A 13694-nucleotide genomic window follows, 5' to 3' on the forward strand; every position below is an offset into this window, starting at 1 on the left:
CCAGTCGTGGGTTTAGCCTGTAGACATCACTTCCTCCCCATTTAAAAATTTCACCAGATATCAGTTTCATCCCCAATTATTTATTGAACACAAATTGCATCTGACCTGACAGGTGGATCAAAAAGGGCTTTGTCTAACAAGCATGACAACTGTGGATATATTTAATACACTCATAAAATGGTGAGATTGAGGCAGAACTCTGAAATCCTCATTTCCATTTAACCTGTAATTTTATTACACAACATCATAAACTGGTAGGAACTCAGTAGCTGAAATAAACCCTTTTTAGCAATAAAGAAGTGTGTTAGACAATCAAATTAGAGTTTATGTAAAATAAAAAACATTGTAACCAAAATCCCATATTTGTAAACAAAACAGATACAGCAAGAGCACATGATTTTAGGCTCTCACTACGCCACACCTATGTCCATCTACATTAAAGGGACTTAAGCAAGTTAAGCCTTGATTTGTTCTAGTGGTGACTACTACATATACTCTAGAATAGGACTTTCTTCAGAGATTCAGATCGTTTTATATCGGACTACAAAAGAGATGCGTTTTAACGAGTAAAACAAGTTTAAAACAAGTAATAAACAAATTATTAAAATCCTCTTTGTTCTGTGGGCAAGCAATACATTCACTATCACGGGCCACAAAAAAAAAGATTTAAAAAGCTGAAACAAATGTGGCGATGGAGTTTGTCCATGAGCATTAGCCCAAAATGGATCTGACATGCAGCATTCAGTGACTTGTATATTGTTGGAAACAAAGAACTAAGGATTCTGTTAACATAATACTAGTTTCAAAGAACGTAGACCTGATCAGACATCAGTGGATGAATGAAGATTCCAGATCAATTACTAAAAACTATAGGACTCTGGGGAAGGCACTTACATGCCTCAAGTTTCTTCTCACTTCATAAAATGAGCATATCTGCCTACTTTAAAAAAGTGCTGTCATGCTGAACACTTACTTGTAAAAAACTTCGGTTTTGTTTTCACTGGGGTAGGGGAGCGCTGTTAACTCAAGTTAGCTAATGCAAGGTGGATTTTACCTACCATTTCACTCTGAACCTCACTCATACTTAGATCATCAAGTTTAAGTTGGCTAATAGATCCCCTCCTCCCTTCATTATTTTAAGACCCACACACTGCCCAGAGTTAAGAAGAGTAGCAGTTTTAACTCAATTTCCTTGTTTTAACCACTTAAACACAAAATCAGGCTTTTCATAACCCTAATGCAGAATGGTTTCAGAGTAGCAGCTGGATTAGTCTGTATTCGCAAAAAGAAAAGGAGTACTTGTGGCACCTTAGAGACTAACAAATTTATTTGAGCATAAGCTTTCGTGAGCTACAGCTCACTTCATCGGATGGTTGCTTTAAAACATCAGTGCAGTGGGTTTTTTTGTTTTTCTTACACTAAATAAAAGGTACAGGAGTAGTCAGGTATGCGCTTTTACTTCCAAAATAAGGACTCTTGGTACAAATTGTTTCAGTGTTACTTCCAAAGCAAGGGTCAAGCCAAGACTAGACAGACCCTCATTTTAATTACTAAGATATAAAGATGTAAATTTCTTTTTCATTCTGCCAAATGTAAACTAAAGACATAACAGGTTGTTCAGGTGCGTCTACAACCACAACACCAGATGGTCAGACAAATGATCCTAACTGTTTCTGTTTATTTGTGGTTTGTTTTGTTTTTTTAAAGTATGAAGCTGTATCCACCACTGACTACATAACTATTCTCATGTGGCCCATTCCCCAGCTAACTCTTGAGCTGCAGCTAGTTGTCTTAAAGGATACACTGCAATAGAACAGCTGTGTTAGATAAATGGTGATTCTCACAGTAATTTCACATTTTCTACAGTGTATAGAAGCCAGGTGTTGACACACAAACCTAACCACACCTGATCTGGTGATCTGGAACTGAGGCTTAAGTTCAATATTTGTTTCAGTGGAATCACAGGTCTCAACAGGACTTCAGTAGCCTGCCACCGAGTATTATCTCAACCCAGCAACATGCATCTTTCAAGCTTTTTTTTTTTTCTCCCTTCATTAAGTGTACATGTGAAATGTAAGACCAAGTTTCCTTTTGACAAAACAAGTCCAGTGCACTGTGTTTATACCAGACTCCAGTATTCCCAATAATCCAATATGGTAGATAAAAGCCATTTTTCCTAAATCAAATGCACTGAGAGCACACGCCACTTTATCAGTTAAAAGTCACAATGCATTATTTGTTCTGGACAGTATTAGGTTTTCTTCCCGTCCAGAATGCTGCAACAGCTTCCTAAGCCCCTGGTTTCAGCTGCTGCTATCCCTCATTCAAAATACTGCCATGGCTCCCAAATGTTCCTTGCGTCTTCCCTCCTCTTCCCTACCTGGCCACTGAGAGGGAGCCTTAGCTCAATTACTCCATCCTAAGAAGTTTACATAAGCGGTCTTAAAAACACACACAATGCATACCAGGGATCTTAGTAATGTTCCTTTAAGATTGAGGGACTGTCAGTAGGATTCTTTATAAATAGGGATTTTTCTGACAGTTAGAAGACTATTGCAAGGCAAGATCAAAATGACCCAACTTTAAAGGCAAAGTTGTACATCATTAAGTTCACAATAAATTATTGGTTTTGTGTGTGTGTGTATATAAATCTCCCCACTGTATTTTCCACTGAATGCATCTGATGAAGTGAGCTGTAGCTCACGAAAGCTTATGCTCAAATAAATTTGTTAGTTAGTCTCTAAGGTGCCACAAGTACTCCTTTTCTTTTTGCGAACAAATTATTGCCGACTTTAACACTGTGCACTAAACTGACAGTGGTCAAAAGAGGAATATTGAGATGAGACAACATCACACACAATTACATTCACCACTCAGAATTATACCCCTACTGCCTGTAAACAACATAACCTCTCCTACATGTTCGGCAACAGAGGAACAATGAAAAGCTGCTGTTATGTCCAAGTAATGTAATTCAACAATAGTTTTCTCGCTTCTGTGGATCTATAGCCCAACCTTTATATTTAATCATATAATTATATTCTCAATGTTAGCTTCCATCTACAACACCATCACCTGCCTAATAGTTCTAAACTCATATAGCTCTTCCCACACAGTATCAATCTGTTTTAAAAGGAGTTAGATTTTGGGATGTCCTTAACAGCAGAAGACAAATGAGCTAACATGCACTAATACTTTTAGCACAGACAGGCCCCAAATTAGAAGCGTGTAAACTGGTTAACAGAGTTAACAAATCTTCACTAGGCTTTTTATATACAAGGCTACATAAAGTACTCTACAGTAATGATCCAGAGCAATTGAGTAACACTATTTTGAACCATTACGGTGAAGAATTTTAAATGGGCGAGTTGAAAACTTGTTTGGAGACATGTTAAGACAGGTACCTACTCCTTCCACCTGTGAAAATCCTTCAGGGGTTGACAAGCTAGAAATGTACGCATTACTACTAGTTAGTATTAAACAGGTGTCACAAATATAAATACCCTGCCCCAATTGACAAAACAGACACCAGCTTGTATTACAAAGGAGTGCAGCTAGCCCAATGTGCACAATAGTGGGGGAAAGGAGAAATTTTGAACAAGAACAGAATAAAACCCTTCTCTTGCAGAAAGGGCCTTGTGATTATTTTGTTTTGTTTTCTAAACACATCCATTCGGACTAAAACAGGATCTCATTGTTTAAGGTCTCCTCCAATACAGCAGACTACACAGAACTCAACCCACCTACCTTGGAAAGGGTGGAATCAGATAAGTCAACTCTGTCAGGAATGGAACAGCTGGTTCCAGGGAATGCAAGTACTCTAAGCCTGCCATTAAACTACACCTAAGCTAGTTGTCGTCACTGTGTAGCAAGAGATTTAATAAAACAACAAGATGGTAAGTATTGTTTTAATTCTACACACACACACACACACACACACACACACACACACACACACACAGAGCAAGCCCTTCTTCCTTCCACACAAAATATCACTAAAATCCTGCATAAACTGTGGAACAGTTTTTGTTTGTTTTTAAATGTGCAAAACAGAGCTAGAAAAACTAAAAATGTTATTACAGTTGTGCAATTACACAGTAGAGTATTCAAAAAAACAAACAAATTTTTGTTTCTGGTCTCCTCATGCTGGTTTTCTGACTCTCGTTCCTCGCTGATCAACAAAGCTTCTGCTACAAACCGAAGCAGTTTTATAATCTGCTTTAATGCTCCTCTACCTCAGCTTTACTCTGCCCACACCCACAAAACAAAGACAGATCCCGCTTGCAGGACCTTCATCATTGGCTCGGAAATATGGCTTATTGGCTGTACCCATGGACAGTCACTCAGGGTATGCGTACACTACAAGCACTACACTGGCAGCCACACTGCTATAGTACAGTTGCTTCCTACAATGCCGGGAAAGGTTTTTCCCATCATTGTAGTTAATCCACCTCTACAACAGGCTAGACTGATGGTAGAATTCTTCCATCAACCTAGCTGTGTCTACATTGGAGTTAGGTTGACTTAACTATGGAGTATTTATTTGAATATTGTATTGAATGAAAACCTCAAGTTTTCTTGCACCTGCATCAAAAGTTAGCAAGTTTGTGCTCCAGAAATCAGGAAGGAAAGCTTACTGCAGAACTTACACAGAAGTTACAGAACTACCAGCAAGTGCACAGGGCCCTGGCTTTAGCTGTCCTTGAAAACCGTTTAGAACAGTTATATATCAGAAGCTCTGTTTGGTACTCACCAGTTGTTGCTCATAGCATTTCCTACACCACATCAATAGTTGGGGCCCGGAAGTTTGCACGTTATGTAAACCACCCTGGGTTACCACACTCAGCAGGGAGACAACTAGAAAACCAAGCTCATTATTTTTTTCCTCCGTGCTCTCTCCCCATCGTTTGAGTCCAAATCATCACCATGCTTCCTGTCATGCAAGCCCATAATCTGGGGGTCAGCTGCCACTCCTCTCTTTTCCCCAACATCCAGGCTGTGATCAAGTTCTGCTGCTTCTTCCTCTACAATAGCTCTAAAATCCACTCCTTCCTTTTTGCCCCAACAGCCACTTTTCTCACACCCTAATCATCCCCCACTCCAACTATGGCAACCTGTTCTTTCAGGATCTTTCCAATACTTACCTTACCCCTGAAAACCCTGCTCTGTCCAAAATGTTTTTGCAAAAAATCTCGACTGTTACTTCAACCATGTCATTCCCTTTGAATCACTTCATCAGCTCCCCGCTGTGTTGTGCATAGAATCCTAATTTATCCTTGACTTCAAGGCCCAATATTCACAGTGCTCCTGCCTACATCTTTGACCTGCTCTCATTGTGTGTTCCCTCTCCCTGCCAGCCTTCCTACCCCTTTGTCTCCATGCTGTCCCATATACATAAAGCCTCCCCAAACTAATGAATAAGCCACAACCCTCACCACATTTAAAATCCTCTTGAAATTTACTTCTGCAGTCTCACCTACTAGATGTGTGAGGAAACATCACATGCGTGATAATATTGTCACCTAAATCTTTCCTTCTGATCTTGTATAATTAGGACACTCACTTATGTCATGCTGTATTATTAGCTTGTACGGTCTTCAGGGCAGGGACTGTGCTCTTTGTTTTGGAATATACTGAGCATATTTCCGGATACTCAAATAGTAAAACAAGTAAATAATAATCCCGGTTGCAGCAGGCATGCTTTGAATCCTTCCATCAGCAATCAATGGGCAGAACTGGAGACGGGGCAATTGAGGAAAAACGTCAGCCAGGTCCTTTAGAAGGGACCCCAAATGGTACTAACAGAAGTTCCCCCTTTGTCTCAGGGCATTCTGGGTAAGGAAAGCCTGGAGATGACCACATGCACAACTTCATAAGATAACAAGGTCTACTGAAAAGATTTAGCAGGGGTTCCAGCTTCCATTGTTAGCAAGGCACACACAGCTTCACAATCACCCTCCTCTTTTATCCCAAGTCTTTACCTACAGTGCATTTCTATCCATCACAATGTCTCCTCACAGCATGGGATCCTTTCCCTTCCCCAAGAAATCTTTACCAAATGTCTTGATTGAACCCGAAAACCATCCCTCCTCCCCGGGAGACACATTTGCAGCCTCTGCACATGTAGACTGAAACAATTATAATGATGGAGTTGGTGTCCTGTTTCCAGCGGCAATGGAGGGAAACTTTGCAAGCATGTAACTCACCAGTGTGAAAAAAGGGGGGGGGGGGTTCGAAAGAGATGGCTGAAACCGGGGTGTGTTTCCCATTCTCAGTAATACCGCATGGAGAAAGTTGGTGGTGTCTTGTTCTCAGCGGAGGATGATACTGAGCTGTTTTCAAATGGGATGACAATAGGAATGCACGGGGGGGGGGGGAGAAGAGAAGACCGGTGCTGCTTTTTTTACCCCGGGGCGGAGGTGCAAATTGGAAGGAACAGGGGGAAAGTAGCAAGCCGAGAAGTACAAAGGCGACTGTCCTGCTCCTTTCAGAGTAGCAGCCGTGTTAGTCTGTATTCGCAAAGAGAAAAGGAGGACTTGTGGCACCTTAGAGACTAACAAATTGATTAGAGCATAAGCTTTCGTGAGCTACAGCTCACGAAAGCTTATGCTCTAATCAATTTGTTAGTCTCTAAGGTGCCACAAGTCCTCCTTTTCTTTTTGTCCTGCTCCTAAAAGCGCGGGGGGGGGGGAGGCGACCACTGCCCAGCCAATTCCCAAACGGGAGAGACAGCGGGAGAAGCAGGAAGGGGGGCGGCTGCCGCCCCGTTACCAGTCCGATGGGGAGGTGAAGATTAGGAGAGAAGCGAGGGAGAAGTTGGACAGATCTGTCAGCGCCTGTAACTTACGCAGCTTTTTCCACATGGCCCGGTGGCAGGCAACGAAGCCCTTGCGCAGGGCCGCGCACACCTCGGCCGGCTCCGCGGAGCAGAATCCCTTCTGCTTCTTGATGAAACCCCAGAGGTTCTCCCGAGCGAACTGGGCCGCTTCCCGGCCCCCGTGCCCGTCACACACGGCGAAGAAGGCCACGGATCGGCGGGGGCACCGGCTGGAGCCGGGAGGCTGCTCTTCCTCTTCCGCCGCCGCCTTCGGGCTAGCGCCGCTCCTCCGACAGCTGGCGGGCGGGGGGTCGTGCCCGGCCCGGGACTCGGCCGCCCGCTGGCTTCCAGGCACCGATCCGCCCTTGTACGGGGGGCCCTCCTCTCCGTCAGCCGGCGGCTCCGGCTCCACCACGATCTGGGTCACATCCTCCATGTATTTCCTGCCTCCCTGGTCGGAGAACACGCTCACCCCCAGCGAGTACAGACCCTCCATGGGGCGAGGACGGAGCAGGGGCTGGAGCCGCTTCTCCGACGGTAGCAGGCCCCCAAAGCACAGGCGCGGGAGCTCCAGCCGAGCGGCTCTAGCGCGCTCCCCCGCCAGCCGCCGGTGACTATTGTTTACGTTCGAGGCGCTGTTTGGGCATGTCCGCCGCACCGAACGCGGCGCTCCTGGAACGATCCCCGATGGAACCCGCAGGACCTGAGCGTTCCGACGCGCAGCGCCCCCTGCCGCACGCCAGGGCTAACGGTACCTCCCGCTCCGCCGCTCCAGACAGCGCCCCCTGCGCCAGGCCCCGGCGCAGGGCCTTGCAACCGCCGCCCTCTGCACAGCTCAGCGTTGTAACCAGAGGAGTGACCCCTGCAGCCGCGGGCGGCGGGGCACGGAGGCCCTGGCCCGCTGTGCGTTAGAAACGGATGCTGGTCCTAGGTCCCCGTCAGAGGCTTCTCTATAGGGTGACCACTGACCAGCGAGCAAGTATGAAAAATGGGAACAGGCACCTATACAAGACGAAACCTCAAATAGGGGGATTGGCCCTATAAAATTGGGACATCTGATCACCCCAGTTCTCCATTAAGACTTCCATTTTAATTTTACTGAAGACTGCTAGAGCGCCATAAACGTACAGGCACTTTACAAAGAGGGAGCACAGCTTTATTCAACAGGATGCCAGCTACCAAGTCAAAGTCCCGAAACGTACCCCTTGCCCTGGGAATCTTTTGCAGTAGCTCCCCATGGAATAGGGTCCTCACTGGCAGACAGAACTGCTAGAGCTGGATCCTGGGTTCTGTAACAGAACAAGATATGCTCATTGCCAGAAAGAGCTTTATTTAAAACAAAATTGTTCTGGGTACTTTATATTATACTTCACTTTGTATTCCTATAGCAGCTTCCGCCTAAAAGCTCCAAGAGTGTTAAAAACATTGTTGAATTAATCATTTAACCATCACTAAAATCGGTGGAAGTAGTTTGGACTCTTCTTTCAAATGAGGAAAGCTGGTGGCATCTCAAAGAGGGAAATACTGATTCATGCCCATTTGATATACCCTCAATATCAATGATACTTTTAACTTCTGTAGTACCTGAAGATCTTAAAACATGTTACAAGCATTAATAAATCAGAATGATCTTGGGAGATAAATATCCCTACAATATATTACGGCTGGGTACACATACACAGAGACACGACATTCTTTGCAGAAGATCATGCAGCAAGTTGCTACAGGAAGCAGGTACAGAACCCAGAAGTCCTACCTCTCTGCTTGAACCAGCAGAGAAGACTTCTTCATAGGTAAATCAGCCACATTAAGACACCTCTTTTACCACAGTGGTTAAAATATCATTTATGAAATTAATGAAGACAGACACAGCACCCCCCAAGAAGCTTTCTACAATCCAGAAAAACCAAGATCACTTTATTTCCTTTTTGGCTAACAGACAAATGCAAACCAAACAACTGCTAAGAGGATAATTGGCATTGTAAACATCTATAAACCAATCACTATTGTTATCAGTGTCCATCAGTGGGTGAAAAGAGCCAATTATTATCAGGGTGTAGCCAGAAAACAGTCCTGCCCATTTGAAGTGAGTGAAAGTTACAGAATAGTAATACCCTGGTGTCTGTTTCATCCAAGGAACTATTAAAGTCTCACAACACCGCTAAGAAATACGATAAGGAAGTATTACCATTTCACAGATGTGTAGGCACAGCAGTTGTTATTAAACACAGATTTTCATTAAGTCAAATTATGCTTTCTAAAACACTTAAGACAAGGTCCCTTGCCTTGAGGGAACACATCATGGGCACGCAGAGCCAGGAATAGGATCATAGGAGTGGAAAGGACCTCCCAGGTTATTGAGTCCAGTCCCCAATCAGATAACCCATCGTATAATCTCATTTATAAATTTATCCCTCTTAAAACTAGTTAGGTTGTTTTCCCCAACTACTATTGAAAGGTTCTTCCAATAGGTTCTTCCAAAAGGTTCTTCTCAATTTATTGGGACAAATCTTGCTCTGTTTCTGCACAGTATAATCCTCCCTGAAGTCAAATGGATGAATTGTACAGGTTGTAGATCACGGCAAATCCCAATTCCTGTTGCTAGATTTAAACCATGAATCAGAACCAAGCAGACTAACTTCCATTCCTGGGGTCTCTGTATATGCATACAGGTTATTCTGATATTTGTGAAGCTCATCAAAACAGGGAAAAGTCAAGGGGAATATCTAATTCATTATGATGATTAAAAGAACTAGTGGTTTACGAATTCCAAGGTGTTCCTTTTCATCCTGATGAGATGTCATTTTGTACTTCCAAATGGAATCCAACATTTCATAATTTGTTGGTGACGTTGCATGCAGGCCAAATTGATTTATGTCTGGTGACTGGAAATATTTAGTAAATATTTTATAATCAAAGCATTTATCTCATACAGATCATATAACCAAATTAGAGCAGAGTGGGTGTTTTTTTGTTGTATAACAGCCACACCCCAAATTTGAATTGGACACACACAAAATCCCAAAACAAATGCTTTAAAATATCTTGGGTGTGGAACTGCTGTTGATTATGCAGCATGCTAAAGTACATTCCTATTTGGTAATTTGTTCTTGTATTCTTATAGACTTCAAAAAAAGCTCAGTTCAACCCAGCCAGATACAGTAATCTTGCAGTGACATAAGCCTGTATACAAAGGGTGTAGAGAAGATGTTGGTTTCATGAAGACTTATTACCTCAGCCCCACACTTCAAAGACCCAAATAGTTTGCATATATTAAGTATAATTAACTATTTCTATGTGCAATATATGCCCATATGTATATACTTCCTTTTCCTAAAACCCACGGCTCTTAGTTAAAATCAACAGGAAAAGAGCAGAGAAATTTCATACATATAACCTCTTACAGCTAAAGTAGTTGGGAGGGTTGGTTTGGTTTTTTTTTTTTTTTTTTTGTCAACAGTAAGGGCTCATCTGTAGGAAAAAGTTGCACCAGTTTAACTAAAATTGGTATTTAAACCAAGATAGTTAAACTGACACAATCACCTGTGTAGACTCTTATTTTTGTTTAAGATTGGCTGATTGCGGTTTAGTTTAAACAAATTCCTTACATATTTAAGTAAAATCAAAATAAGCCTATTTTAAATTGAAATAAGAGCATTAATATTGCCTTTTATTCTGATTTAACTCAGTTTATTTAAAATCCCATCATAAATTAAATTGGTGTAACATCTCATGCAGACAAGCATTTGGTTTTATTCCAGTTTAAATATGTTTTATTTTGGTTTTAAGTCAATTGAAGCACGTTTAAGCTAAACTCAAATAAGTCACTCAACCTGAAATAAGAGTGGCCTTGTCTTCACTAAGGAAAAAAAGGTGTATTTTTATCACATTAGTTAAAATCCCAATGTAGACAAGGCAATTGTAGTTTTAACTTGTTAGCTGGTTGAGGTAAACCCTAGGCTCCCCGGTAGGGAGAAGTTAGCTAATACATGTTAACAGTACACCTTTTTTCCTAGCCCTGGTCTATGCTTAAAACTTATGTCAGGGTAGCTACAGTGCTCAGGGACTGTGGAAAATCCTCACTCGTAACTACCATAGCTATACTGACCTAACCTCCGGTGTAGACACAGTTAGGTTGAAGGAAGAATGCTTCCGTCAACCTAGCTCCGGTGCCTGGGGAGGTGGTGTTCCTACAACAATGAAAACCCCTTCCATCATTGTACGTTGCATCTACACTATGGGGTTATGCTGTCATAGTTATGGCACCGTAGCTATGCAGTTACATTGCCACAGTGTACACAGACATAACGTAGGCAGGGGTAGTTTCTACACAGGGGTTTGCTTCAGTTAAAGTACATTGGTTTAAAAAATAGATTTAAATTAAACCAGTGCAACATCGGTGTTTAGACAAGGCCTAAGGTGTGCTCTGACATTCTGTGGTCAGGTAACCTGGAGCACTATTGTTTTAGCTGCTCAAGCCTTGTTTACCCTATAAAGTTCCCTGGTAAAACTTGCCTTCTGTCAGCATGCATCCACCTTCAGTTTTGATAAAACCCTATACTTCTGCCAGTAAATGTATACCCCAGCAGCATAAGTTCTCTACCAGCACAATGCCTGTGTGGACACTCCGTGAACTGTACTCCAACAAACAGCCCTCCAGCAACAATCCCAATGCCACTGTCCCCACAGCAGTAACCACCTTTGTCAAATTTCTGAACTCCTCAACCTAGGGGTCACAGCAACCAGAAGCTATATACATACACTTTTAAATCCCCAGCATGTTTTGGAAATGCTTTCCTTCCTGCTAACCCATCTTTGCAAGCACACAGGTATGACTCCATATAAAGCTAAATCTAAAACTGCAGCAAAACCTTTTGCTTCTGCCTGTTCCAGGAAAGAAATCCTGGATTTCTTCAGTTAATGGGTGAAAGGAGCAGTGCGAGCACAGCTGCAAAATTCCCACAAGAGTAAGATGTTTATTTGAACAGTGCCAAGGAGATGAAGAAGCTGAGATACAGCAGGGATGAGTTCCAATAGTGGGCAATGGAGAAGGAACTGCAACAGTCCTACCAAAAGGAGGGCAAAAAAAAGGTCTGGAGCTGCTCCCCAGAGCTAGTGCTACTACACAGAGCTAAATGCCATTCTGAGTGGGAACCCCACCACCAATCTGTGAATGGCGGTGGACCCTTTGTGATTTCTGGATGATGGCACTCCGTAACTGCACAGTGATGAAGAGCCCACTGAGGAGAGTGAACATAGAAGAGGCAGAGCCAACAGAGAACCAGGCACTCTTCTAGTCTCAGCCAAACCCAACCCAAATGAACCCATTAAAAAAAGGGGACTCCGGAATGCTCCAAAGGTGTGAATGCTTGTAGGTGTTGCCAGTCCCTTCCCATATTCAAGGAGTAATTGGCCTTGGTAAATAAATTCAGCCCTCTTTTCTTCGGTTAAATATTTTCCAAGCCCTCCACATTATATATGGTAAATGGTATGCAATATACTCAACTCTAATTCAAATCATTACATCTCTAGTGATAGAGAGAGAGAGAGAGAGAGGATATAAACATTTTGAGTTTGCATTGTTACTAATTTAAAAATAATGAGGGACTGGATCCCTTAGGGGTTTTGCAATGAGAGATGGAGCCTTTCACCTCTAGAAAACTGGTGTTCAAGTTAGCTCATTAGCAGTTGGTGCTTTGACAACGTGAAGTGCAAATGTTAAACCCTACCAGGTTGATAGTGGCCAGAGGTTATTTACCCTCTCATTGTTGCTAGGTGGCCTAAGTGAAGTGAGTTGGCAGTCTCAGTAGAATTGCTAGTGGGCAAGTATCTATGGGTACATCTACACTGCAAATTGAGGAGTAATTGTGGGATGGTAAGCACACCTATGGTAGCTTTAATCTAGCTAACATGGATAACAATAGCTGTGAAGATGCAGCAACACAGACCCACCCCATCATAAGTAGCAACTCGAGTACATCCCCAGGGTCCCTGGCAGACTTGAAGTGGGGCAGCTAGATCCCACTGAAGCCTATGCCACAGCATCTTCATTGCCATTGTTATCCACACTAGCTAGATTAAACCTAGAGCAGATATGCATACCGGCCCCACAATTACACCTTAAACTGCACTACAGGCATATCTTTAATTACAATTACCTCCACAAACAGCATTCCTCCCTATTGTTGATCTTCCTCAGAGAAGCTAAGGATTGGAAAGGCATGGAAACTTATCTCCCCCTTGCGACCCTTTCCTGTCAGAGTAGGGATGAAGTATACTGACCAATTAGTATGGGGAAATTTGTACTACTTGTTTGTTTGATAAGATGTTTCCATCCTGGTTCTGGCAGTTGGACACTGCACCAATCACCTGCAGTAATTCACTATTTTAAATAAACACAAGATACAGGGTCACATACAGCTTCCTTGTATCTAATTGCTTATACACAGATAGAGAAAATTTCACAAGAAATTTGAGAGTAAAATGATTTAACTGTTTTCATCTTACTACTTAAAAATTATTCAGAAAGAGATACAAGATGTCCAGCTGTCCAGACTACAGAAAAATAGCAGTTTAGATTCTCTTCTCCACTCTATAACGTTCTATATGCCCTAGGATCAATGCACTCTTCTCTTACTATGCTGACATTCTTTCCCAAACTTGACTGTAAGACCAATATAGATGAAACCTACAAAACGTTCAATTTACTTGTCTGAATTGGAGCAAGCAAAGAATAATGTCAGCATAAAGAAGAAAACTTTTTCTGACAAGAGGAATGTTCACACAAATACTCTCCTTTTCTTTGTGTAGTTTTACAGGACTCAACGCACCAGACTGCTGCTCTGCAGTTTAATTATTTCCTGTTAGAGGCTTACAA

At 42.5% G+C, this 13694-nt stretch overlaps 1 protein-coding gene across 1 annotated transcript in view; it reads right to left on the reverse strand.

Moving 5' to 3' along the window:
* PPM1D (protein phosphatase, Mg2+/Mn2+ dependent 1D) overlaps window positions 1-7549 on the reverse strand; it is a 39275-nt gene extending 31726 nt beyond the window's left edge. The window contains exon 1 of the mRNA XM_038375377.2: window positions 6848-7549. Coding sequence (XP_038231305.1) covers window positions 6848-7313 — 466 coding nt within the window. The 5' untranslated portion in view covers window positions 7314-7549. The remainder of the gene's footprint in view (window positions 1-6847) is intronic.
* Window positions 7550-13694: the final 6145 nt, after the last annotated feature.

The sequence above is a fragment of the Dermochelys coriacea genome, chromosome 17, assembly GCF_009764565.3.
Source record: "Dermochelys coriacea isolate rDerCor1 chromosome 17, rDerCor1.pri.v4, whole genome shotgun sequence".
Classification (NCBI taxonomy): Eukaryota; Metazoa; Chordata; order Testudines; family Dermochelyidae; genus Dermochelys; species Dermochelys coriacea.